At 45.0% G+C, this 27,998-nt stretch overlaps 1 protein-coding gene across 4 annotated transcripts; it reads right to left on the bottom strand.

The window, feature by feature from the left end:
* Positions 1 to 46: 46 nt before the first annotated feature.
* rab3il1 (RAB3A interacting protein (rabin3)-like 1) lies at positions 47 to 27,914 on the bottom strand. 4 transcript variants are annotated; one of them, XM_036969031.1, is made up of 13 exons: positions 26,473 to 27,914; positions 25,928 to 26,358; positions 18,648 to 18,903; positions 17,361 to 17,456; positions 16,366 to 16,443; positions 15,979 to 16,221; positions 12,098 to 12,217; positions 4,307 to 4,435; positions 3,506 to 3,618; positions 3,015 to 3,038; positions 1,712 to 1,811; positions 1,429 to 1,495; positions 47 to 1,015 (listed from the first exon to the last, which is right to left on the bottom strand). In XM_036969031.1, the coding sequence occupies exons 2-13, from the start codon at positions 26,158 to 26,160 to the stop codon at positions 930 to 932; spliced, it is 1,545 nt and encodes a 514-aa protein (XP_036824926.1). In that variant the 5' UTR covers positions 26,161 to 26,358; positions 26,473 to 27,914; the 3' UTR covers positions 47 to 929. The 4 variants fall into 4 exon arrangements, with proteins under 4 accessions (XP_036824926.1, XP_036824925.1, XP_036824927.1 ...); XM_036969030.1 differs by having other exon boundaries at positions 26,513 to 27,914; XM_036969032.1 differs by lacking the exon at positions 12,098 to 12,217 and having other exon boundaries at positions 26,513 to 27,914.
* Positions 27,915 to 27,998: the final 84 nt, after the last annotated feature.

The following is a 27,998-nucleotide window of genomic DNA, read 5'->3' as shown; positions in this document are numbered from 1 at the left end:
TCATCTGGGTATGTGTAAATGTTCTTGGCAAATAAAGTGAATCTGATTCTTCATTTGTTTTTTATTTAACTGAAGTACCTGAATGTAACGGGATGTGTACACACTATTTCTGAACTGGTTAGTACTAAACAGCCTAAATGCAGCTATTTTCAGAGTAAATCCCTGCCCTTCTATAACCCATTCTAATTACAGACATATTTTCTGTATTAGTCATGCAAGGCATTTACAATGTACTGCAAGAATCTATCAAGGTTAAAGTAAGAGGTGGTCTGGTTTGCTGCAGTGGTTCTAAGGTGAGAGGAGACAACGGTGGTTCTAAGGAGGAGACAACGGTGGTTCTAAGGAGAGAGGAAACAACTGTGGTTCTAAGGAGAGAACTGTGGTTCTAAGGAGAGAGGAGACAACGGTGGCTCTAAGGAGAGAGGAGACAACGGTGGTTCTAAGGAGAGAGGAGACAATGGTGGTTCTAAGGTGAGAGGAGACAACGGTGGTTCTAAGGAGAGAGGAGACAACGGTGGTTCTAAGGAGAGAGGAGACAACACCTAGGGGTAATGCCGCAGTACTGGAGGGTATATGGCACTGTGTGGATGAAAAGTGAGCAGCATAGTTCTCCTGAAGCCTCCTTCCGGTTTCTGTGTCCCGCATGTCCTTCTGAGGGCTTCTCACACTACTGAGCCAAACCAAGCCAGCCCAGTTCAGTTCGGGTTGTCCTGACAGTGTGAAACCGGTACAGGTGATCTGACTCTCAAATCGTACAGTTGATTGGTGACTCCTGTCTTTTAGCCCTGGGCTGTGTTCACTGGGCACGAAGAGGAAGAAATGAGCTCATTTTCATTGTCCGTTGCACAACCATTTTTAAACGTTTTGCTCCGGTGTGCCCTAATAAACACGACCTAGGTCTACGGTGACATCTCCTCCCATCTGTCCTCCTATTCCTGGTCTGTGAGGTAGAAGCCCAGCTTGGCCACAGTCATCTCCCTCCGTAGACGTGTCACCTCCCAGAACATCTGCTCCGCTGGAGGCGGGCAGAGACAAAGACAGAGAGAGACAGAGAGAGACAGAGAGAGACAGAGAGAGACAGAGACAGAGAGACAAAGACAGAGAGAGACAGAGAGAGACAGAGAGACAGAGACAGAGACAAAGACAGAGAGAGACAAAGACAGAGAGAGACAAAGACAGAGAGAGAGAGACAAAGACAGAGAGAGACAGAGACAAAGACAGAGAGAGACAAAGACAGAGAGAGACAGAGACAGAAAGAGAGAGAAAGACATGAGGGTTGAAATAGTTTCAGTCAAGATTCAGAACGCCAGACAAGATTTAATGTCTGCAGTAACAAAGATAACTTATTGCCACTGTCATTTTTCACTGTTAAAATGGGTCTATTGTTGATCTCGCTCTGTGTCTATCTTTTAGAAGGGTCTGACTTACCATCATGTCTGACCAGGCCCTGCTGAATATAGCGGATATAGGTGAAGAAGTTACACACGGCTGTGATCTAGAGGGGCGGAATTGAGGAATGGCTCACACACACTTTCAAACAAAAGTTCTCTCACATAGGCCTAAGTGATAAAATTATTTATAAACATTAAAAAGTAGTCCTATTTATATGGCTGTAGATGTTGAGGAGGATAAGTGAAAACATACATTTTTATTTTCAAAACATTTTGAAATAAATTTTTCAAAAAAAACAACAAACATGGTTGCTAGGTACCCGTGCCCTGCTGGAGGGAGAGATATAGTAGTAACTCTCTTCGTCACCCAGTTTGATTTGGTGCTTACAGGACCGGGATATGCCGCTCAACGCACACTTCCTGTTATAGAGGCAGAGAGAAAAAAACACCAACTAACTCACTCATTTATGGAATTCTACAGCGTCGGGTTTCACGGACACAAATTAAGCCTAAACATATACTTAAAAGCTCTTTCAAGGGAGATTCTCCACTGAGCAAGTTCTTTCGTCCAGGACTAGGCTTAACCTGGGTCTGGGAAACCGGGCAATTCAACGTAGAAGACATGACAACATGATGGTTAGTTGTTTAACATCAGAAAAGGAACAAATAAAATGGCCTTAAAAGCTGAACACTGGACAGATATGGAGTCGCTTCCTCCACACAGATGGAGTTAGATACATCTGAGGTATGTTAGACTACAGACACACCGGGAGGACAGACAAGATGCCTTACAAGACCTGTGTATGTTAGACTACAGACACACCGGGAGGACAGACAAGATGCCTTACAAGACCTGTGTATGTTAGACTACAGACACACCGGGAGGACAGACAAGATGCCTTACAAGACCTGTGTATGTTAGACTACAGACACACCGGGAGGACAGACAAGATGCCTTACAAGACCTGTGTATGTTAGACTACAGACACACCGGGAGGACAGACAAGATGCCTTACAAGACCTGTGTATGTTAGACTACAGACACACCGGGAGGACAGACAAGATGCCTTACAAGACCTGTGTATGTTAGACTACAGACACACCGGGAGGACAGACAAGATGCCTTACAAGACCTGTGTATGTTAGACTACAGACACACTGGGAGGACAGACAAGATGCCTTACAAGACCTGTGTATGTTAGACTACAGACACACCGGGAGGACAGACAAGATGGCAGTGATCAACAACAAGACATGCATGGCTGGACAGAGTGCTGGAGGGCATTCTGATGAGAGAGGACAGTGATACAGGACAGTGAACAACACAGAGCTGGAGGGCATTCTGATGAGAGAGGACAGTGATACAGGACAGTGAACAACACAGAGCTGGAGGGCATTCTGATGAGAGAGGACAGTGATACAGGACAGTGAACAACATAGAGCTGGAGGGCATTCTGATGAGAGAGGACAGTGATACAGGACAGTGAACAACATAGAGCTGGAGGGCATTCTGATGAGAGAGGACAGTGATACAGGACAGTGAACAACACAGAGCACAGAACAAGTTTGTTGTTAGTGGAAAATAAAAAGGTAATGAAATTATTCGCTCCCAAAGTTACTTACATCTCTACTGCTGCCTTCAAGCCACTGGGGAAAATAATTCAATCAACATTTTGATTAGGAAACAGTGCCACATTATCAGTGTAGCCCATTGATTCAGCTCATTAGGACTCAGGAGGAAACCCCCGAAACCCATAACAGATTTGAAGAGAAAAACTAAACTAATCCATACAAAGTCAGACCAATCAAGTTCGCATAATTTTATCATGGAGTCATGAATAATGATATTCATTATAGATGACAGGTGCAATTGTGAAAAATCACCAAGAGGAAGGAGAGAGAGAGAGAGTTTATTTGAGCATGAATAGTTATTGAATGATGACTAGAGACAGATGGGTGTGGTTCAGTTGTGATTACTGTTGTCATGACCAATATCACGATACTCTCTGACGTATCACAGCAAGGAAACAAAACATGAAGCGCACTACATTTTCTGAGGAAAACAGCCTTAAAACATTATAATAACGTTTTAATAACATTGAGGGATGACTCACTTGGGCCCGCCACACTCTATGGCGTTGGCTCTGACCATGGGTAAAGCTGACATGGCCACCGGCTCGATGGTTAGAGAGTTGTTCTCCACTGCACTCTGGACTGACTGAGACAACTGTGTCCAGAACAAGGAGTCACATTGCATTAATACAACAACAAACTATACATGCACACAAAAGCCTTTCGCCTCCCGACACATGTACATGTATTAACATATTATGCTAATATAATAGTTATGGTATTATATTATGCTAATATAATAGTTATGTTATCCTATTATGCTAATATCATAGTTATGGTATCCTATTATGCTAATATAGTAGTTTTGGTATCCTGTTATGCTAATATAATAGTTATTGTATTATGCTAATATAATAGTTATGGTATCCTGTTATGCTAATATAATAGTTATGGTATCCTGTTATGCTAATATAATAGTTATTGTAGTATATTATGCTAATATAATAGTTATGGTATCCTATTATGCTAATATAATAGTTATTGTATTATATTATGCTAATATAATAGTTATGGTATCCTATTATGCTAATATAATAGTTATGGTATCCTATTATGCTAATAGAATAGTTATGGTATTCTATTCTATTATGCTATTAGAATAGTTATGGTTATAGAATACCATAATAGAATAGTTATTCTATTATGCTATTAGAATAGTTATGGTTATAGAATACCATAATAGAATAGTTATTCTATTATGCTATTAGAATAGTTATGATATTCTATTCGAATAGTTATGGTAGTCTATTCTGCTATTGGAATTGTTATGGTATTCTATGTACCTCAGATCGTGTGAAGGAGAGGCAGGGGCCGATGTCCTCCCTGTATATCCGCACCAGGAAGGCTGAACTTCTGTCCAGACTAGGTCTGTTTTTCCAGGTCAAGAACTCTGCATACAGAATGCTGTCCATCTGAGAGGAGATATAATTGATTAGTTATTTTCCTGTATTTGATTTACTGTGAATATGGTTTGATATGTAATATCAACTAGGCAAGTCAGTTAAGAACAAATTCTTATTTACAATGACGGCCTAGGAACAGTGGGTTAACTGTCTTGTTCAGGGGCAGATTTCAATTTCTGTCGTTCAACGACAGATTTTTACCTTGTCAGCTCAGGGATTCGATCTTGCAACCTTTCGGTTACTAGACCAACGCTCTAACCACTAGGCTACCTGCCACCTCTACACTCTAACCACTAGGCTACCTGCCACCTCTACACTCTAACCACTAGGCTACCTGCCTCCTCTACACTCTAACCACTAGGCTACCTGCCACCTCTACACTCTAACCACTAGGCTACCCTGCCGCCCCTACACTCTAACCACTAGGCTATCTGCCACCCCAATAGCTTACAGTCCTGTGAAAAAGTATTTGACTCCTTTCTGATTCTCTATTTTTTGTATATTTTTGATACTGAATGTTATCAGATCTTCAACCAAAACTGAATATTAGATAAAGGGAACCTGAGTTTACAAAAAATACAATTGATACTTATTTAATTAACAAAGTTATGCAAAACCAAATTCCCCTGTGTGTAAAAATAATTTCCCCTTTACACTCAATAACTGGTTGTGCCACCTTTGGTTGCAGTGACTCCAACCAAACACTTCCTGTAGTTGTTGATCAGTCGCTTACATCGCTCTGGAGGAATTTTGGCCCAGTCTTGTATGCAGAACTGCTGTCTGTGAGCTGATGCCGAAGAGCAGCTGGGTCATGCAATGAAACAATGATCCCAAAACACACAATCAAGTCTAAAAAAACAACACATTTAAAAGTGTTGAAATTGCCTATTTAAAAGTTCAGACTTAATCCCAATGGAGATGTTGTGGCAGGACTTGAAATGAGCAGTTCATCTGCTTGAAAACCCACAAATGTTGCTGAGTTTAAAGAAGTTCTGTGGGCCAGAATTCGTCCAGAGCGATGCGAGAGACTGATCCACAACTCCAGGAAGAGTTTGGTTGGATTTAATACAGCTAAAAGGTGGCTATTTATTTTCACACAGGGGCATTGGGTGTTGCATAACTTATCAGGTATGAAGATAAGACTCAGATTCAGACCACGTGGAATAAACAATAGTTTAATATTCCAACAGGGGCAGACAATAGACAGGTCAAGGCAGGCAGGGGTCAGTAAACCAGAGGTGGGCAACGGTACCGGACAGCAGGCAGGCTCAGGGTCAGGCAGGGGTCAGTAAACCAGAGGTGGGCAACGGTACCGGACAGCAGGCAGGCTCAGGGTCAGGCAGGGGTCAGTAACCTGGAAACGGGAGATAAAGGGCTGAGAGACATGGGTTTGACCCTGGACACATGAAAGGTGGGATGTATACGAAGGGTACGGGGCATCAGAAGCAGAGGGTCTAATGATCTTGGAGATGGGAAACGGGCCGATAAACTGGGGGGAGAGTTTGCGGGATTCCACCCGAAGGGGCAGATCCCGGGTGGATAGCCACACCTTCTGCCCGGGTAGGTGGGGCAGATCCCAGGTGGATAGCCATACCTTCTGCCCGGGTAGGTGGGGCAGATCCCGGGTGGATAGCCATACCTTCTGCCCGGGTAGGTGGGGCAGATCCCAGGTGGATAGCCACACCTTCTGCCCGGGTAGGTGGGGCAGATCCCAGGTGGATAGCCATACCTTCTGCCCGGGTAGGTGGGGCAGATCCCGGGTGGATAGCCACACCTTCTGCCCGGGTAGGTGGGGCAGATCCCAGGTGGATAGCCACACCTTCTGCCCGGGTAGGTGGGGCAGATCCCGGGTGGATAGCCATACCTTCTGCCCGGGTAGGTGGGGCAGATCCCGGGTGGATAGCCATACATTCTGCCCGGGTAGGTGGGGCAGATCCCGGGTGGATAGCCATACATTCTGCCCGGGTAGGTGGGGCAGATCCCGGGTGGATAGCCATACTTTCTGCCCGAGACGATACCGGGGAGCCAGGGTCTGATGGCGATCTGCTTGTCGTCGATACCTGAAGGTGGTCTTGAGGGCCAACTGGGCTCTCCTCCAGATACGACGACAGCAGCGGACAAACATCCTGGCAGAAGGGTATACCAACCTCCTCTTCCTGCTCAGGGAAGAGCGGGGACTGATACCCCAGGGAACACTCAAAATGCTGATAGGCCCGTGGCAGTGGGGCTGGCGGAGACTAGGCAGCGCAGAGTGGTCTCGAGGTCCTGGTTGATTTGCTCCGAATGGAGGGGCTTGAAGGCAGAGGAAATGAGTGGTAGCGGATAACGGTTCTTTACAGTGATGTCATTGAGTCCCCGGTAGTCAATGCACGGGTGCAGGGTCTTGTCCTTCTTCTCCACGAAGAAGAATCCTGCACCAGCGGGAGAGGAAGAGGGACGGATAAATCCAGTAGCTAGGGAGTCCCCAATTTAGTCCTCCATAGCCTTGGTTTCAGGTCCCGACAGCGAGTACTGACGACCCCGGGGTGGCGTGGTGCTAGGGAGAAGGTCAATCCCGCAGTCATAGGGGCGGTTCGGCAGAAGGGAAGTGGACCGGGACTTGCTGAACACCTCCCGGAGATCCTGGTACTCCGCGGGGATGGCGGAGAGATCCGGAACCACCGAGGACCCAAGAAGACATCCTGGGGCAGGTTGCGCGGACTTCAGACAATGGGCGTGGCAGAACGGACTCCAGCCCATGATGGCACCTGTAGACCAGTTGATGAGTAGGTTGTGTGGCTGGAGCCAGGAGAATCCCAACACCATGGGGATCTGGGGGACTTGATGAGCAGGAACTGAATGGTCTCGCTGTGATTCCCTGACACACGTAGGTTGATGGGAGTGGTGCTATGGGTGACCCGACCTATAAAGCGCCCATCCAACGCTCTAACATCCACGGGAGTGGAGAGGGGCTGAGTGGGGATGTTCACCTCGGAAGCCAGTGTGGCGTCCAAAAAGCTCTCATCGGCCCCAGAGTCAATGAGGACCCGGAGAGATTGGACTGGTTTCCCCACAGCAGAATGACATGAAAATGGGTTTGAGTAAGGGAAGCAGAAAAGTTCCCTATATGGCCCACTAGAGTACTCGCTCCTACCAGTGAGCCTGGTTTTTACCAGTCACGAGGACACAAAATGACCAAAAGTCCCGCAATACAGACAGCTCCTTGTGCTGATCCGATGTTGCCGTTCCGCTGGCGACAGCCCAGCCCTGCCCAGTTGCATGGGCTCAGGAAACAGTGCCTCGGCCAGTAACCCAGAGGTGGGGTAACGATACAGGGCGGCAGGCAGGCTCAGGGTCAAGCAGAGGTCGATAATCCAGAAGGGGGCAAAGGTACAGATCGACAGGCTCAGGGTCAGGCGCAGGCAAAGTGGTCAGGCAGGCGGGCTCGGAGTCAGGACGGATAAGGGTCAAAACCAGGAGGACAAGAAAAGAGAGACTGGAAAAAGTAGGAGCTGAGACACAAAACGCTGGTAGACTTGAACAAACAAGACGAACTAGCACCAGACAAACAGAGAACACAGGTATAAATACACAAGGGATTTACACAGGGAAGACACCTGGAGGAGGGTGGAGACAATCACAGACAGGTGAAACAGATCAGGGTGTGACAACTCTGTTTATGAAATAAGTATCCATTTCATTTTTGTAAACTCAGGTTCCCTTTATCTAATATTAGGTTTCGGTTGAATATTTGATAACATTCAGTATCAAAAATTTGGAAAAGTAGAGACATTTTGAAAGGGGGCAAATACTTTTCCACAGCACTGTAAATAGTTTAGTGTCGACAGCACACTACAGCTCACTACCACTTCCACATTCTATCCCCAGGGGGCAGCAGCAACCTTGTCCAGATGCTGAGCCTGCTTGATAAGCGCATCAGGTGATGGTCGGTCAGTGTCCCAGTTGGCAGAGCCGTGAGGCTGCTGGTTCGTTTAGTAGCCAAGAGCCTTTCCGTTTGTTTTCGAGTTTGGGCATGGCTTTTAGTATATATTTATGTTATGCCACCATCTGAACAAATAACGATTTGCTTGGGCTGGCCGATCCAAGAGGTCAAGAGGTCAACCCTGGACTTAAAGGGAAGGTATCCTGGGTACATACATTTAACATCTAGGCACATACGCTGATTTCACACTTACAGTAGATGAACATCTTAAATCAGGTTGAAGACTGGTTAACTGGGCCTAAGACTTAGCAGTGCAACGATATAAGTGCAACAATATTAGCAGGCTAGTTATCGGTTTGGTAACAACTGTAAGTGCGGGAAGACGCAAGACAGATGCCTTCCCTTGGGGGAAAGGGAAACGCGAGATAACCATTTATGTTCAAGTACCATATTTAATGTAGTTGTTACTTGTTAGTCTATAATTATCTGTTGTGTAATTAGGTACTGATGTCATTACTTTTAACCGGTTTAAACCGGTTTAACTGTCAGTACCAGGGTTGAATGTTATGGTTAAAGTTTGACACTGGACTGAATTCAAGGACACGCTGATAATGAATCTGTGACACTGTGTGTGATTCTGTAGAATCTGATGATGTCACTTCCTATAAGACTCTTCGGGCTGGTGTTTTAATATAGAGGTAACTACCAAAATAAAGGAAATACCAACATACTGTGTCTTAATAGGATGTTGGGCTACCATCAACCACCAGAACAGATTCAATGCTCCTTGGTATATATTCTACAAGTGTCTGGAACTCTATTGGAGGGATGTGACACCATTCTTTCACGAGAAATTACATAATTTGGTGTTTTGTTGATGGTGGTGGAAAACACAGTCTCTGGCGCCGCTCCAGAATCTTCCATAAGTGTTAAATTGGGCTGAGATCTGGTGACTGAGACACACCCTCTATGTTCCTTTGAGAGCCCTCTTTCAGTCACTGAGATCTGGTGACTGTTTCACATCCTCTATGTTCTTTGGAGAGCCCTCTTTCAGTCACCGAGATCTCTTCTTCTAGCCATAATGGGCAACTGGGCATTTTATACATGACCCTAAGCATGATGGGACGTTAACATGACCCTGAGCATGATGGGACGTTAACATGACCCTGAGCATGATGGGACGTTAACATGACCCTGAGCATGACGGGATGTTAATTGCTTCATTACACTCAGAAACCACAACTGTGTGGAAGGAATCGCTTTCCATATACTTTTGAATCCCTCATTTACCCAAGGGTTTCCTGTATTTTGATAGTTACCTGTATAAAAGGGCCTCCTCAGAAAATATAGACATTTTCTTTGCTTCTGCTCTGGAGATGTTCTCCCTGAATTCTTGTATTGACCGGATTGATGTTGATTGGCTTTACAGACCACTGTTCACCTTTTTTTCACCCTGAATTCCAGTTACACCCAGTCCTTTACATAGTCACTTGTGTCCATTTAAAAATTATCCAGATAACTCCATAGAGAGAACAAAGAGACATTCACTTAGTCACTTAGGTCCATTTAAATATTATCTAGATAACATTACTCCGTAGAGAGGACAAAGAGACATTCACTTAGTCACTTAGGTCCATATAAATATTATCTAGATAACATTACTCCGTAGAGAGGACAAAGAGACATTCACTTAGTCAATTAGGTCCATATAAATATGATCTAGATAACATTACTCCGTAGAGAGGACAAAGAGACATTCACTTAGTCACTTAGGTCCATATAAATATTATCTAGATAACATTACTCCGTAGAGAGGACAAAGAGACATTCACTTAGTCACTTAGGTCCATATAAATATGATCTAGATAACATTACTCCGTAGAGAGGACAAAGAGACATTCTCTTAGTCACTTAGGTCCATTTAAATATTATCTAGATAACATTACTCCGTAGAGAGGACAAAGAGACATTCACTTAGTCACTTAGGTCCATATAAATATGATCTAGATAACATTACTCCGTAGAGAGGACAAAGAAACATTCCCTTAGTCACTTAGGTCCATTTAAATATTATCTAGATAACATTACTCCGTAGAGAGGACAAAGAGACATTCCCTTAGTCACTTAGGTCCATATAAAAATGACCTAGATAACATTACTCCGTAGAGAGGACAAAGAAACATTCCCTTAGTCACTTAGGTCCATATAAAAATGACCTAGATAACATTACTCCGTAGAGAGGACAAAGAAACATTCACTTAGTCACTTAGGTCCATATAAATATTATCTAGATAACATTACTCCGTAGAGAGGACAAAGAGACATTCCCTTAGTTACTTAGGTCCATATAAATATTATCTAGATAACATTACTCCGTAGACATTCAGTCACATGTACATTTGATTGTGTATTATTCTGTGGGTTTTTTGTGTGTAACATTAATGTACTTTGTCTTTTTTAAGCACATGAACACATTAATTTCCCCCTGGTAGGAAAACAAAGTTGATCTATTCTAGTCGGCCGACTAAATAAATAAAATAAAACTGACCCCATGAACCATAATTTACATCCTGATCATACTTTTAAGCATGCCTCCATATACAAAGCTTCCCACGATATAGAGTATTCTATAAGCTATGATCCCTTGATTGATGTCACTTGCTGTATCCACTTCAAATCAGTGTAGATGAACAGGAGACGGATTAAAGAAGGGTTTTTAAGCCTTGAGACAATTGAGACATGGATTGTGTACGTGTGCCTTTCAGAGGGTGAACGGGCAAGACAAAAGATGCAGGTGCACCGGTTTGTGTCAAGAACTTCAACGCTGCTGGGTTTTTCATACTTCACAGTTTCACCACCCAAAGGACATCCAGCCAACTTGACACAACTGTGGTAAGAAGCATTGGCGTCAATATGGGCCAGCATCCCTGTGGAACGCTTTCGACACCTTGTAGAGTCCACATGGGCCAGCATCCCTGTGGAACGCTTTCGACACCTTGTAGAGTCCACATGGGCCAGCATCCCTGTGGAACGCTTTCGACACCTTGTAGAGTCCACATGGGCCAGCATCCCTGTGGAACGCTTTCGACACCTTGTAGAGTCCACATGGGTCAGCATCCCTGTGGAATGCTTTCGACACCTTGTAGAGTCCATGCCTTGACGAATTGAGGCTGTTCAGAGGGTAAAAGGAGAGGAACTCAATATTAGGACGGTGTTCATAATGTTTTGTACACTCGTGTAACGGATGTGAAACGGCTAGCTTAGTTAGCGGTGGTGCTAGTGTAACGGATGTGAAACGGCTAGCTTAGTTAGCGGTGGTGCTAGTGTAACGGATGTGAAACGGCTAGCTTAGTTAGCGGTGGTGCTAGTGTAACGGATGTGAAACGGCTAGCTTAGTTAGCGGTGGTGCTAGTGTAACGGATGTGAAACGGCTAGCTTAGTTAGCGGTGGTGCTAGTGTAACGGATGTGAAACGGCTAGCTTAGTTAGCGGTGGTGCTAGTGTAACGGATGTGAAACGGCTAGCTTAGTTAGCGGTGGTGCTAGTGTAACGGATGTGAAACGGCTAGCTTAGTTAGCGGTGGTGCTAGTGTAACGGATGTGAAACGGCGCCGTTATAAAGTATTTTTTAATTACAGTTGTCCCAAAGAGTTTTACGGTCACCCCATCCAAGGCGCAAAGACCAAGCAGAATCACAGTGGCAAAGAAACAACAAGAAGGAAACCTTGAGGAACCAGAGGTTTGTGGTTACCTGGCGGCTGAGAGACCGTGGCCTCTCCCCCTGCTCTGCCCAGTAGGGTTCATAGGTCACAGAGACAGAGTGACCCGGAACCAGACATAGAATCAGCAAGAGGAGCGCAGGAACAGTAGGCTGAGAAAGGAGAGAGGGAGGGAGGAAGGGAGAGAGAAAAAGAGAGATGGAGGGAGGGAGGGAGGGAGGGAGGGAGAAATGGAGGAAGGGAGAAATGGAGGGAGAGAGAGAAAGAAATGAAGGATGGGAGAGAAAGAGAGATGGAGGGAGGGAGAGATTGAAAGAAAGAAGAAGAGGGCAGGGAAAGATGACGATCAAGGAAGAAGGAAGAGGATCACATGATGTAAAGAAGAGGAAGATGAAAATAGAAAGGGAAGAGAGGAGAGAAATGAAGAAAAAAAGGGAAGTAAGGAGAGAAATACATTGACAAGAGTTATAGTAGGAATCAGTAGTAGAGGTATAGTAGGAATCAGTAGTAGAGTTATAGTAGGAATCAGTATTAGAGTTATAGTAGGAATCAGTAGTAGAGTTATAGTAGGAATCAGTAGTAGAGTTACAGTGCCTTGCGAAAGTATTCGGCCCCCTTGAACTTTGCGACCTTTTGTCACATTTCAGGCTTCAAACATAACGATATAAAACTGTATTTTTTTGTGAAGAATCAACAACAAGTGGGACACAATCATGAAGTGGAACGACATTTATTGGATATTTCAAACTTTTTTAACAAATCAAAAACTGAAAAATTGGGCGTGCAAAATTATTCAGCCCCTTTACTTTCAGTGCAGCAAACTCTCTCCAGAAGTTCAGTGAGGATCTCTGAATGATCCAATGTTGACCTAAATGACTAATGATGATAAATACAATCCACCTGTGTGTAATCAAGTCTCCGTATAAATGCACCTGCACTGTGATAGTCTCAGAGGTCCGTTAAAAGCGCAGAGAGCATCATGAAGAACAAGGAACACACCAGGCAGGTCCGAGATACTGTTGTGAAGAAGTTTAAAGCCGGATTTGGAAACAAAAAGATTTCCCAAGCTTTAAACATCCCAAGGAGCACTGTGCAAGCGATAATATTGAAATGGAAGGAGTATCAGACCACTGCAAATCTACCAAGACCTGGCCGTCCCTCTAAACTTTCAGCTCATACAAGGAGAAGACTGATCAGAGATGCAGCCAAGAGGCCCATGATCACTCTGGATGAACTGCAGAGATCTACAGCTGAGGTGGGAGACTCTGTCCATAGGACAACAATCAGTCGTATATTGCACAAATCTGGCCTTTATGGAAGAGTGGCAAGAAAAAAAGCCATTTCTTAAAGATATCCATAAAAAGTGTTGTTTAAAGTTTGCCACAAGCCACCTGGGAGACACACCAAACATGTGGAAGAAGGTGCTCTGGTCAGATGAAACCAAAATGGAACTTTTTGGCAACAATGCAAAACGTTATGTTTGGCGTAAAAGCAACACAGCTGAACACACCATCCCCACTGTCAAACATGGTGGTGGCAGCATCATGGTTTGGGCCTGCTTTTCTTCAGCAGGGATAGGGAAGATGGTTAAAATTGATGGGAAGATGGATGGAGCCAAACACAGGACCATTCTGGAAGAAAACCTGATGGAGTCTGCAAAAGACCTGAGACTGGGACGGAGATTTGTCTTCCAACAAGACAATGATCCAAAACATAAAGCAAAATCTACAATGGAATGGTTCAAAAATAAACATATCCAGGGGTTAGAATGGCCAAGTCAAAGTCCAGACCTGAATCCAATCGAGAATCTGTGGAAAGAACTGAAAACTGCTGTTCACAAATGCTCTCCATCCAACCTCACTGAGCTCTGCAAAACTGATAGAGACATACCCCAAGCGACTTACAGCTGTAATCGCAGCAAAAGGTGGCGCTACTAAGTATTAACTTAAGGGGGCTGAATAATTTTGCACGCCCAATTTTTCAGTTTTTGATTTGTTAAAGTTTGAAATATCCAATAAATGTCGTTCCACTTCATGATTGTGTCCCACTTGTTGTTGATTCTTCACAAAAAAATACAGTTTTATATCTTTATGTTTGAAGCCTGAAATGTGGCAAAAGGTCGCAAAGTTCAAGGGGGCCGAATACTTTCGCAAGGCACTGTATAGTAGGAATCAGTAGTATAGTTATAGTAGGAATCAGTAGCAGAGTTATAGTAGGAAGCAGTAGCAGAGTTATAGTAGGCAGCAGTAGTAGTGTTATAGTATGAAGCAGTAGTAGTGTTATAGTAGGAAGCAGTAGTAGAGTTATTGTCGGAAGCAGAATTGAGGTAGGAAGCAGAAGTAGAGTTATAGTAGGAAGCAGAGTTACAGTAGGAAGCAGATTTATAGTAGGAAGTAGTAGTAGAGTTATAGTAGGAATCAGTAGTAGAGTTATAGTAGGAAGCAGAGTTATAGTAGGAAGCAGAGTTATAGTTGGAAGCAGTAGTAGAGTTATAGTAGGAATCAGTAGCAGAGTTATAGTAGGAATCAGTAGTAGAGTTATAGTAGGAATCAGTAGCAGAGTTATAGTAGGAATCAGTAGTAGAGTTATAGTAGGAAGCAGAGTTATAGTAGGAATCAGTAGTAGAATTATAGTAGGAATCAGTAGTAGAATTATAGTAGGAATCAGTAGTATAGTTATAGTAGGAAGCAGAGTTATAGTTGGAAGCAGTAGTAGAGTTATAGTAGGAATCAGTAGTAGAGTTATAGTAGGAATCAGAGTTATAGTAGGAATCAGAGTTATAGTAGGAATCAGTAGCAGAGTTATAGTAGGAATCAGAGTTATAGTAGGAATCAGAGTTATAGTAGGAATCAGTAGCAGAGTTATAGTAGGAATCAGTAGTAGAGTTATAGTAGGAATCAGTAGCAGAGTTATAGTAGGAATCAGAGTTATAGTAGGAATCAGAGTTATAGTAGGAATCAGTAGCAGAGTTATAGTAGGAATCAGTAGTAGAGTTATAGTAGGAATCAGTAGTAGAGTTATAGTAGGAATCAGTAGCAGAGTTATAGTAGGAATCAGAGTTATAGTAGGAATCAGAGTTATAGTAGGAATCAGTAGCAGAGTTATAGTAGGAATCAGTAGTAGAGTTATAGTAGGAATCAGTAGTAGAGTTATAGTAGGAATCAGTAGTAGAGTTATAGTAGGAAGCAGAGTTATAGTAGGAATCAGTAGTAGAGTTATAGTAGGAATCAGTAGTAGAGTTATAGTAGGAATCAGTAGTAGAGTTATAGTAGGAATCAGTAGTAGATTTATAGTAGGAATCAGTAGTAGAGTTATAGTAGGAATCAGTAGTAGAGTTATAGTAGGAATCAGTAGTAGATTTATAGTAGGAATCAGTAGTAGAGTTATAGTAGGAATCAGTAGTAGAGTTATAGTAGGAAGCAGAGTTATAGTAGGAATCAGTAGTAGAGTTATAGTAGGAATCAGTAGTAGAGTTATAGTAGGAAGCAGAGTTATAGTAGGAATCAGTAGTAGAGTTATAGTAGGAATCAGTAGTAGAGTTACAGTAGGAATCAGAGTTATAGTAGGAAGCAATAGCAGAGTTATTGTAGGAAGCAGTAGAAGAGTTTTAGTAGGAAGCGGAGTTGTTGTAGGAAGCAGTTGTAGAGTTGTAGTAGGAATCAGAGTTACAGTAGGCAGCAGTAGTAGAGTTGGTTCCGAAGACCATTATTTTAATCAATAGTGTCCAGTGAATTCTACTAGATGAAAAGCCTAAATGAGTACGACATCCTGGCATTTAAAGCAGACAATAACAAAAATGCACATGCTATAAAATGTATATTTTTGCAAAAACACAAAAAGTCTACTACTTAGAACAGCATTATGGGTATTCAGAGACACGGCCGGTCTGTACTCTGAAGGCAGCTGGCCCTACCTCTTTGTCCTCTCTGACTGGTTGCAGGTCAGAGGGCAGGTCTGAGTGCCCACCAGGGGCCAATGGGAGGGCACCACTGGCACTCTTGTTGCGTGCGTGTCCCCCTCCATGGTGGGGGCTGGCACCCCTGGACCTAGTGCCCGGGGAGAGGAGCTGAGGGTGGGCCCGGCGGTTAGGGGAAGACGGGGTGGAGGTCAGGACCATGGTCTTCAGGGCTGACACCTCCGCCTGCAGAACATCACTCTGGGGTGATACAAGAACACAAGTGGTTATAGACAGTAGCTATGGATTGTACCCATCCCGACACACACGCACACGCACACGCAGGCCCACCTCTTGAACCCTGAAGGATAAAGTCTTTAGTTTAAACAGGAGACATAAACAGACCTTTCCCTGAGCCTCCTTCAGCTGTTTCTCTGCTGTTGCTTGTTTCACGTTGGCTTCACGCACCATCCTGTGAGCTTCCTAGGGAAACAGCAAAAAAAAGGACATGGTTAACATGCAAGATTCACACCTTTAGCAGGCCTCGTAGTCAGTCCTTCACTAGTTCAGCTAGCTGTAGATTGTAGCAGGCCTCGTAGTCAGTCCTTCACTAGTTCAGCTAGCTGTAAGTTGTAGCAGGCCTCGTAGTCAGTCCTTCACTAGTTCAGCTAGCTGTAGGTTGTAGCAGGCCTCGTAGTCAGTCCTTCACTAGTTCAGCTAGCTGTAAGTTGTAGCAGGCCTCGTAGTCAGTCCTTCACTAGTTCAGCTAGCTGTAAGTTGTAGCAGGCCCTGTAGTCAGTCCTTCACTAGTTCAGCTAGCTGTAGGTTGTAGCAGGCCTCGTAGTCAGTCCTTCACTAGTTCAGCTAGCTGTAGATTGTAGCAGGCCTCGTAGTCAGTCCTTCACTAGTTCAGCTAGCTGTAAGTTGTAGCAGGCCTCGTAGTCAGTCCTTCACTAGTTCAGCTAGCTGTAGGTTGTAGCAGGCCTCGTAGTCAGTCCTTCACTAGTTCAGCTAGCTGTAAGTTGTAGCAGGCCTCGTAGTCAGTCCTTCACCAGTTCAGCTAGCTGTAGGTTGTAGCAGGCCTCGTAGTCAGTCCTTCACTAGTTCAGCTAGCTGTAGGTTGTAGCAGGCCTCGTAGTCAGTCCTTCACTAGTTCAGCTAGCTGTAAGTTGTAGCAGGCCTCGTAGTCAGTCCTTCACTAGTTCAGCTAGCTGTAGATTGTAGCAGGCCTCGTAGTCAGTCCTTCACTAGTTCAGCTAGCTGTAGGTTGTAGTAGCAGGCCCTGTAGTCAGTCCTTCACCAGTTCAGCTAGCTGTAGGTTGTAGCAGGCCTCGTAGTCAGTCCTTCACTAGTTCAGCTAGCTGTAGGTTGTAGCAGGCCTCGTAGTCATTCCTTCCTACCTCAAACAGACTGGCAGTTAGCTCCTCCAGCTCCTGCTCTAGTTGATCCCGGATCTGTGACAGACGCTCGCACTCCTTATCCTTCAGCTTCAGCTCCTGGGAGGGGATAGAAGAGGTGTAGGGTAGAACTGGGTCAGGATAGAAGGGGTGTAGGGTAGAACTGGGTCAGGATAGAAGGGGTGTAGGGTAGAACTGGGTCAGGATAGAAGAGGTGTAGGGTAGAACTGGGTCAGAATAGAACAGGTGTAGAGGAGAACAGGGTCAGGATAGAAGGGCTGTAGGGTAGAACTGGGTCAGAATAAAAGGGGTGTAGGGTAGAACTGGGTCAGAATAGAAGGGGTGCAGGGTAGAACTGGGTCAGAATAGAAGGGGTGCAGGGTAGAACTGGGTCAGAATAGAAGAGCTGTAGGGTAGAACTGGGTCAGAATAGAAGAGTTGTAGGGTAGAACTGGGTCAGAATAGAATAGCTGTAGAGGAGAACTGGGTCAGAATAGAAGAGGTGTAGTGTAGTACTGGGTCAGAATAGAAGAGGTGCAGGGTAGAACTGGGTCAGAATAGAAGAGGTGTAGTACTGGGTCAGAATAGAAGAGTTGTAGGGTAGTACTGGGTCAGAATAGAAGAGGTGTAGGGTAGAACTGGGTCAGAATAGAAGGGGTGTAGAGGAGAACTGGGTCAGGATAGAAGGGGTGTAGGGTAGAACTGGGTCAGGATAGAAGGGGTGTAGGGTAGAACTGGGTCAGAATAGAAGGGGTGCAGGGTAGAACTGGGTCAGAATAGAAGGGGTGTAGGGTAGAACTGGGTCAGAATAGAAGGGGTGCAGGGTAGAACTGGGTCAGAATAGAAGGGGTGTAGGGTAGAACTGGGTCAGAATAGAAGGGGTGCAGGGTAGAACTGGGTCAGAATAGAAGGGGTGCAGGGTAGAACTGGGTCAGAATAGAAGAGCTGTAGGGTAGAACTGGGTCAGAATAGAAGAGGTGCAGGGTAGAACTGGGTCAGAATAGAAGAGCTGTAGAGTAGAACTGGTCAGAATAGAAGAGCTGTAGAGTAGAACTGGTCAGAATAGAAGAGCTTTAGGGTAGAACTGGGTCAGAATAGACGAGTTGTAGGGTAGAACTGGGTCAGAATAGAAGAGGTGCAGGGTAGAACTGGGTCAGAATAGAAGAGGTGTAGTACTGGGTCAGAATAGAAGAGTTGTAGGGTAGTACTGGGTCAGAATAGAAGAGGTGTAGTGTAGTACTGGGTCAGAATAGAAGAGGTGTACTGAATAACAAGATGGGCCTCAGACACCTTCTGTGCAGCATCTAGCTGCTCTCTGAGGATCTCTGATCCCTTCTCTCTGATCTCCAGAGAAGAGCTCCGGAGGCGGGACACATTGTCTTCATGCTCCCCGCCCCGGGCACCCTCCAGCTGGGCAGCACGCTCCAGCCTGCTCCCCTCTCTCCCCCTGGCCTGGGTACGCTGCTCCTGGGGCCTGGTGGGCCTGGGGTCACCCTGCCCTCCACCCTCCACCCTGGGGATTGGACCTGGCTCCAGGTCTACCAACCTTTAGAAAACATCAAAAGATGAGATTTAAAAAGGTGTCTGTTAAGTGCAATGGCTACATGAACATGGATGCTAACGAGCCCCTTCAGCTGCTTGCTTGAGATATTGAGAAAATTAGGTAGTTAATAGGGGGGCTCCCGAGTGGCGCAGCGGTCTAAGGCACTGCATCTCATCTAGCCTAGTGGTTAGAGCGTTGGACTAGTAACCGAAAGGTTGCAAGTTCAAATCCCCGAGCTGACAAGGTACAAATCTGTCGTTCTGCCCCTGAACAAGGCAGTTAACCCACTAGGCCGTCATTGAAAATAAGAATTTGTTCTTAACTGACTTGCCTAGTTAAATAAAAGTTTTAAATAAAAAATAAAAAACACAATTGACCCAGCGTGGTTAGGGTTTGGCCGTCATTCTAAATAAGAATTTATTTTTAACTGACTTAGGTAAGTAGGTTTTAAAAAAGGAATATAATAAGGAATTGGTTGTCAAATGACATTTTGTTTGTGACATGGAATACAACGGGTGTAGACTGAATGAAGCTAAATACAGGAAGTACCAGATCAATGTGGAGCTATATACAGGAAGTACCAGATCAATGTGGAGCTATATACAGGGAGTACCAGATCAATGTGGAGCTATATACAGGGAGAACCAGATCAATGTGGAGCTATATACAGGGAGTACCAGATCAATGTGGGGCTATATACAGGGAGTACCAGATCAATGTGGAGCTATATACAGGGAGAACCAGATCAATGTGGGGCTATATATAGGGAGTACCAGATCATTGTGGAGCTATATACAGGGAGTACCAGATCATTGTGGAGCTATATACAGGGAGAACCAGATCAATGTGGAGCTATATACAGGGAGTACCAGATCATTGTGGAGCTATATACAGGGAGTACCAGATCATTGTGGAGCTCTATACAGGGAGAACCAGATCAATGTGGGGCTATATACAGGGAGTACCAGATCAATGTGGAGCTATATACAGGGAGTACCACATCATTGTGGAGCTATATACAGGGAGTACCAGATCAATGTGGAGCTATATACAGGGAGAACCAGATCAATGTGGAGCTATATACAGGGAGTACCAGATCAATGTGGGGCTATATACAGGGAGTACCAGATCAATGTGGAGCTATATACAGGGAGAACCAGATCAATGTGGGGCTATATATAGGGAGTACCAGATCATTGTGGAGCTATATACAGGGAGTACCAGATCATTGTGGAGCTATATACAGGGAGAACCAGATCAATGTGGAGCTATATACAGGGAGTACCAGATCATTGTGGAGCTATATACAGGGAGTACCAGATCAATGTGGAGCTATATACAGGGAGTACCAGATCAATGTGGAGCTATATACAGGAAGTACCAGTACCAGATCAATGTAGAGCTATATACAGGGAGTACCAGATCAATGTGGAGCTATATACAGGGAGTACCAGATCAATGTGGGGCTATATACAGGGAGTACCAGATCAATGTGGAGCTATATACAGGGAGTACCAGTACCAGATCAATGTGGAGCTATATACAGGGAGTACCAGATCATTGTGGAGCTATATACAGGGAGAACCAGATCAATGTGGGGCTATATACAGGGAGTACCAGATCAATGTGGAGCTATATACAGGGAGTACCAGATCAATGTGGAGCTATATACAGGGAGTACCAGATCAATGTGGAGCTATATACAGGAAGTACCAGTACCAGATCAATGTAGAGCTATATACAGGGAGTACCAGATCAATGTGGAGCTATATACAGGGAGTACCAGATCAATGTGGAGCTATATACAGGGAGAACCAGATCAATGTGGGGCTATATACAGGGAGTACCAGATCAATGTGGAGCTATATACAGGGAGTACCACATCATTGTGGAGCTATATACAGGGAGTACCAGATCAATGTGGAGCTATATACAGGGAGTACCAGATCAATGTGGGGCTATATACAGGGAGTACCAGATCAATGTGGAGCTATATACAGGGAGAACCAGATCAATGTGGATCTATATACAGGGAGAACCAGATCAATGTGGAGCTATATACAGGGAGTACCAGATCATTGTGGAGCTATATACAGGGAGAACCAGATCAATGTGGAGCTATATACAGGGAGAACCAGATCAATGTGGAGCTATATACAGGGAGTACCAGATCAATGTGGAGCTATATACAGGGAGTACCAGATCATTGTGGAGCTATATACAGGGAGAACCAGATCAATGTGGAGCTATATACAGGGAGTACCAGATCATTGTGGAGCTATATACAGGGAGTACCAGATCAATGTGGAGCTATATACAGGGAGTACCAGATCAATGTGGAGCTATATACAGGAAGTACCAGTACCCGATCAATGTAGAGCTATATACAGGGAGTACCAGATCAATGTGGAGCTATATACAGGGAGTACCAGATCAATGTGGAGCTATATACAGGGAGTACCAGTACCAGATCAATGTGGAGCTATATACAGGGAGTACCAGATCATTGTGGAGCTATATACAGGGAGTACCAGTACCAGATCAATGTGGAGCTATATACAGGGAGTACCAGATCATTGTGGAGCTATATACAGGGAGTACCAGTACCAGATCAATGTGGAGCTATATACAGGGAGTACCAGATCATTGTGGAGCTATATACAGGGAGAACCAGATCAATGTGGAGCTATATACAGGGAGTACCAGATCATTGTGGAGCTATATACAGGGAGTACCAGATCAATGTGGAGCTATATACAGGGAGTACCAGATCAATGTGGAGCTATATACAGGAAGTACCAGTACCCGATCAATGTAGAGCTATATACAGGGAGTACCAGATCAATGTGGAGCTATATACAGGGAGTACCAGATCATTGTGGGGCTATATACAGGGAGTACCAGATCAATGTGGAGCTATATACAGGGAGTACCAGTACCAGATCAATGTGGAGCTATATACAGGGAGTACCAGATCATTGTGGAGCTATATACAGGGAGAACCAGATCAATGTGGGGCTATATACAGGGAGTACCAGATCAATGTGGAGCTATATACAGGGAGTACCAGATCAATGTGGAGCTATATACAGGGAGTACCAGATCAATGTGGAGCTATATACAGGAAGTACCAGTACCAGATCAATGTAGAGCTATATACAGGGAGTACCAGATCAATGTTGAGCTATATACAGGGAGTACCAGATCAATGTGGAGCTATATACAGGGAGTACCAGATCAATGTGGGGCTATATACAGGGAGTACCAGATCAATGTGGGGCTATATACAGGGAGTACCAGATCAATGTGGGGCTATATACAGGGAGTACCAGTACCAGATCAATGTGGGGCTATATACAGGGAGTACCAGATCAATGTGGAGCTCTATACAGGGAGTACCAGATCATTGTGGAGCTATATACAGGGAGTACCAGATCAATGTGGAGCTCTATACAGGGAGTACCAGATCAATGTGGGGCTCTATACAGGGAGTACCAGATCAATGTGGAGCTATATACAGGGAGTACCAGATCAATGTGGGGCTCTATACAGGGAGTACCAGATCAATGTGGAGCTATATACAGGGAGAACCAGATCAATGTGGGGCTCTATACAGGGAGTACCAGATCAATGTGGAGCTATATACAGGGAGTACCAGATCAATGTGGAGCTATATACAGGGAGTACCAGATCAATGTGGAGCTCTATACAGGGAGAACCAGATCAATGTGGGGCTCTATACAGGGAGTACCAGATCAATGTGGAGCTATATACAGGGAGAACCAGATCAATGTGGAGCTATATACAGGGAGTACCAGATCAATGTGGAGCTATATACAGGGAGTACCAGATCAATGTGGAGCTATATACAGGGAGTACCAGATCAATGTGCAGAGGTACAAGTTATTTGAGATATATAGTATTATATATATAGTATTCAGACCCTTTCCCTTCCTCGACATTTTGTTACATTAAATACTTATTCTAAAATGTATTGAATAAAAACTAATCCTCATTCTACACACGATGCCCCATAAAGACAGATCGAAAACGGTTGTTTTGAATTTTTTGCTATAATATTTTAAACAGAAATACCTTATTTATTTAAGTATTCAGACCCTTTGCTGTGAGACTCAAAATTGAGCTCAGGTGCATCCTGTTTCCATTGATCATCCTTGATTTTGGAGTCCACCTGTGGTAAATTCAATTTGGACATGATTTGGAAATGCACAAACCTGTCTATATAAGGTCACACAGTTGACAGTACATGTGAGAACAAACACCAAGCCATGAGGTAGAAGGAATTATCCGAAGAGGTCCGAGACAGGATTGTGTCGAGGTACAGATCTGGGGAAGGGTCCCAAAACATTTCTGCGGCATTGAAGCTCCCCAAGAACACAGTGACCTCCATCATTTTCAAATGGAAGAATTCCAGAGTTCCTCTGTGGCAATGGGAGAACCTTCCAGAAGGACAACCATCTCTGCAGCACTCCACCAATCAGGTCTTTATGGTAGAGTGGCCAGACGGAAGCCACTCTTCAGTAAAAGGCACATGACAGCCCGCTTGGAGTTTGCCAAAAAAGGCACCTAAAGGAACCTGTGACCATAAGAAACAAGATTCTCTGGTCTGATGAAACCAAGATTGAACTCTTTGGCCTGAATGCCATGTCTGGATGAAACCTGGCACCATCTCCACGGTGAAGCATTGTGCTGGCAGCATCATGTTGTGGGACATTTTTCAGTGGCAGGGACTGGGAGACTAGTCAGGATCGAGGGGAAAGATGAACAGCGCAAAGTACAGCGAGATCCTTGATGAAAACCTGCTCCAGAGCGCTCAGGACCTCAGACTGGAGTGAAGGTTCACCTTCCAACAGGACAAAGACCCTAAGCACACAGCCAAGAAAACACAGGAGTGGCTTCGGGTCAAGTCTCTGAATGTCCTTGACTGGCCCAGGCAGAGCACGGACTTGAACCTGATCGAACATCTCTGGAGAGACCTGAAAATAGCTGTGCAGCGACGCTCAAAATCCAACCCGACAGAGCTTGAGAGGATCTGCAGAGAAGAATGGGAGAAACTCCCCCAAATGCAGGTGTGCCAAGTGTGTAGCATCATACCCAAGAAGACTTGTGGCTGTAGTCACTGGCAAAGGTGCTTCAACAAAGTACTGAGTAAAAGGTCTGAATACTTATGTAAATGTGATATTTCCGGGTTTTTGCTTTGTCATTATTGGGTATTGCGTGTAGAATAAGGCTGTGATGGTAACAACATGTGGAAAAAGTCAAGGGGTCTGAATACTTTCAGAATGCACTGTAGACATGTACATGAAGGCAGGGTAAAGTGACTAGACATCAGGATGTATAATAATAATAATAATAATAATAATAATAATAATAATAATAATAAGATAAAAAAATAAAGATCATAGTAGCAGCAGCAAATGATTAATGTGAAAGTGTGCGCGCGTGCACGTGTGTCGTCTCGATATGCGTGTGTGATGGGGGGGGGGGGGGGGGGGGCGGGGGGTGAGGGTATCAGTGTAGTGTGCGTTTACATAGACGCGTTGTTGTGAATAGAATCAGTGCAAGAGCAATTCAGTCTGTGTGGCCCTGATCAACAACTAGATTCAGGCCCTGGACGATTTTTTTGTTTGTTTGTTTGTTTTAGATTTTTTTGAGCGATGGTCACGGTGCCTGAACCTAATTACAAATACTTTGTAGACCTCAAACTGACCGCAAGAAGCCCAAACAGATATAATATTTGACTAAAGTATTAGGAAGGTGTTGATGTTTTGTACACTGTGTTAATCTCAAATGTTAATGTCACGCGCACAAGTAACAGCGAAATGCCGTTCTTGCTAACTTTAACCCCTACAATGCAGTAATCAATGACAATGTAATACTAGAGGGGAAAAAACAAGGTATAACAAAAACACACAAGATATACAAATAAGAAGAACACACTTAAATAAACAGGGTCAGTTCCAGTAGCATATTTCCAAGGATGCTGGATCCATAGAGGTAGATAGATATGTATAGGTGACTAGGAATCAGAACATATGATATACAATACATCTCTATTATAAACTGGGTGGTTCGAGCCCTGAATTGGCTGACAGCCGTTGTATATCCTGATCGTATCATAATGTGATTCATAACATGAATCCAACGTCTGCCTATTTGTGCTGATCACGTTTGTCTAGAAGTACACACACACACATCGTTATCAATGATTATGCTGAAAATATAATTGAAAACAATAACATTATAAAACATCACACCGTCGTTTAAGAATCGCAACAACATGCGAGGCTGAACTTGTCCTAATGCCATTATGTCAATCGGAACAGCACACATTCACCGGATTTCCCATTCCAGCTCTCCGCCCTTACCCTCTCACCACCCGGCTAGAAGATTCACCTCGTACCGTCGCCGTGACCTCGATGGCATCAGTTTATGTTTCCATGAATTCCATAAATTGTTACAGTAACCGTTTACTTGCTGACGATATTATTCCATTTGGAAGGATGCAATCGTTTCAAAAACAATGTTACTATTAAATAATGCTGACGAAACGCCATGGGCTACAATGTTTCATCGAGATATCAAACTGAGTAAAGTTAGTCGAATGTTATTTTTGGTCCTCAAGTTTTGAGTCGCTGTATACGACGTTGTTTGCGATGCGTTGTAAGATAAGTCTATTGTCATTCCTGCTCATTCCGATTGTAAAAAGGGACGAGATGTGTTGTCAATCTGCCGCAAGTCACATGATGACAGGCATCCTCCCGTCCCAACCCGTTTCCAGTTTAAAAAGAAACGTGACCAAATATTTCCCTAGGGTGTTGTTAGAACACATCATTGTCAAACAGAATATTCGCGTTCTCCATATATCTGATATAGGACTTTTATGTGGTACAAAATGAAGATTCGTTATGGTTATATATGAAGACAATCCTAAAAGCTACAGGCTTGGAACCAACCTACTGCTGTGAAGGACAATAACAAATCAAACCCATAATGGTGTCTTTACCTTCCAACCTCACACCTCTCTTCTTTAGTCTCCTCTCGGTGGGAGTGATATTTGGCTCTCCCTCTCTTCTGAGCCTGCTCTAGAACACTGGGTTTACCATAGAACGTGGTGTTGGAGTACACCTGGATACCAGATCTGGCTGATACGAGAACCTCATACCCTGGATTGGTGACAGAGGCAAGGGGTGGAGAGGAGGACAGCCGGACACTGTGGAGACCCTCAAACGCATCCATGTTTTCCAACTGCCGTTTAACGTCACTTCAGTTACTGTGAAGGTTGTGGCTTCTGTGAAATAATGATTAAGGGACGAGTTCTTCCACCTTCTTCTATTTTTTACTCTCTCTCTTGTGTCTGGTGTTGTAGGAGGACCCCTCACTTGAGTAGTCTGAAACACACTTTCCTTGGTTCCACATTTTTTACCTGATGCCTACCTGGGAAAACATAAAAAAGATATGTAACATTAATAGAATAAATGATAATAGATTAGAATATAATATATTATAATTGAATTGAATAGAAAATACTTCGGTGGACATTCAACCTACCGAATCAATGAGGTCCTAGGCCTAATTTTAATCAACTAACCAGTTCACTCCACTCCAGCCGGGGACTTCAACTCGCCCCTCTCCTGGCCAAATGAAACTCCACTCCCGCCGGGGACTTCAACTCGCCCCTCTCCTGGCCAAATGAAACTCCACTCCCGCCGGGGACTTCAACTCGCCCCTCTCCTGGCCAAATGAAACTCCACTCCCGCCGGGGACTTCAACTCGCCCCTCTCCTGGCCAAATGAAACTCCACTCCCGCCGGGGACTTCAACTCGCCCCTCTCCTGGCCAAATGAAACTCCACTCCCGCCGGGGACCTCAACTCGCCCCTCTCCTGGCCAAATGAAACTCCACTCCCGCCGGGGATCTCAACTCGCCCCTCTCCTGGCCAAATGAAACTCCACTCCCGCCGGGGACTTCAACTCGCCCCTCTCCTGGCCAAATGAAACTCCACTCCCGCCGGGGACTTCAACTCGCCCCTCTCCTGGCCAAATGAAACTCCACTCCCGCCGGGGACCTCAACTCGCCCCTCTCCTGGCCAAATGAAACTCCACTCCCGCCGGGGACTTCAACTCGCCCCTCTCCTGGCCAGATGAAACTCCACTCCCGCCGGGGACTTCAACTCGCCCCTCTCCTGGCCAAATGAAACTCCACTCCCGCCGGGGACCTCAACTCGCCCCTCTCCTGGCCAAATGAAACTCTACTCCCGCCGGGGACTTCAACTCGCCCCTCTCCTGGCCAAATGAAACTCCACTCCCGCCGGGGACTTCAACTCGCCCCTCTCCTGGCCAAATGAAACTCCACTCCCGCCGGGGACTTCAACTCGCCCCTCTCCTGGCCAAATGAAACTCCACTCCCGCCGGGGACTTCAACTCGCCCCTCTCCTGGCCAAATGAAACTCCACTCCCGCCGGGGACTTCAACTCGCCCCTCTCCTGGCCAAATGAAACTCCACTCCCGCCGGGGACTTCAACTCGCCCCTCTCCTGGCCAAATGAAACTCCACTCCCGCCGGGGACTTCAACTCGCCCCTCTCCTGGCCAAATGAAACTCCACTCCCGCCGGGGACTTCAACTCGCCCCTCTCCTGGCCAAATGAAACTCCACTCCCGCCGGGGACTTCAACTCGCCCCTCTCCTGGCCAAATGAAACTCCACTCCCGCCGGGGACTTCAACTCGCCCCTCTCCTGGCCAAATGAAACTCCACTCCCGCCGGGGACTTCAACTCGCCCCTCTCCTGGCCAAATGAAACTCCACTCCCGCCGGGGACTTCAACTCGCCCCTCTCCTGGCCAAATGAAACTCCACTCCCGCCGGGGACTTCAACTCGCCCCTCTCCTGGCCAAATGAAACTCCACTCCCGCCGGGGACTTCAACTCGCCCCTCTCCTGGCCAAATGAAACTCCACTCCCGCCGGGGACTTCAACTCGCCCCTCTCCTGGCCAAATGAAACTTAATGTGTTGTTTTCTTTCATATAAATATAAATATTCACGCTAAACAATGGGCATACTTATCAAAATGCGCTTTTAT

Source organism: Oncorhynchus mykiss, chromosome 30 (assembly GCF_013265735.2).
Source record: "Oncorhynchus mykiss isolate Arlee chromosome 30, USDA_OmykA_1.1, whole genome shotgun sequence".
Classification (NCBI taxonomy): Eukaryota; Metazoa; Chordata; class Actinopteri; order Salmoniformes; family Salmonidae; genus Oncorhynchus; species Oncorhynchus mykiss.
The sequence above is the reverse complement of the archived record's forward strand: the minus strand, read 5'-3'. Positions and strand labels throughout refer to the sequence as shown.

What these genes read in the sequence shown, in the direction of transcription:
- rab3il1 (XM_036969031.1), bottom strand. Translation starts at nt 26,160, where the DNA reads ATGGATGCGTTTGAGGGTCTCCACAGTGTCCGGCTGTCCTCCTCTCCA. An exon ending in TTGAAGGCAGCAGTAGAGAT is followed by an intron (nt 1,812 to 3,014) that starts GTAAGTAACTTT and finishes CCTCTATAACAG; the next exon opens with GAAGTGTGCGTTGAGCGGCA. An exon ending in CTCCCTCCAGCAGGGCACGG is followed by an intron (nt 1,496 to 1,711) that starts GTACCTAGCAAC and finishes CCGCCCCTCTAG; the next exon opens with ATCACAGCCGTGTGTAACTT.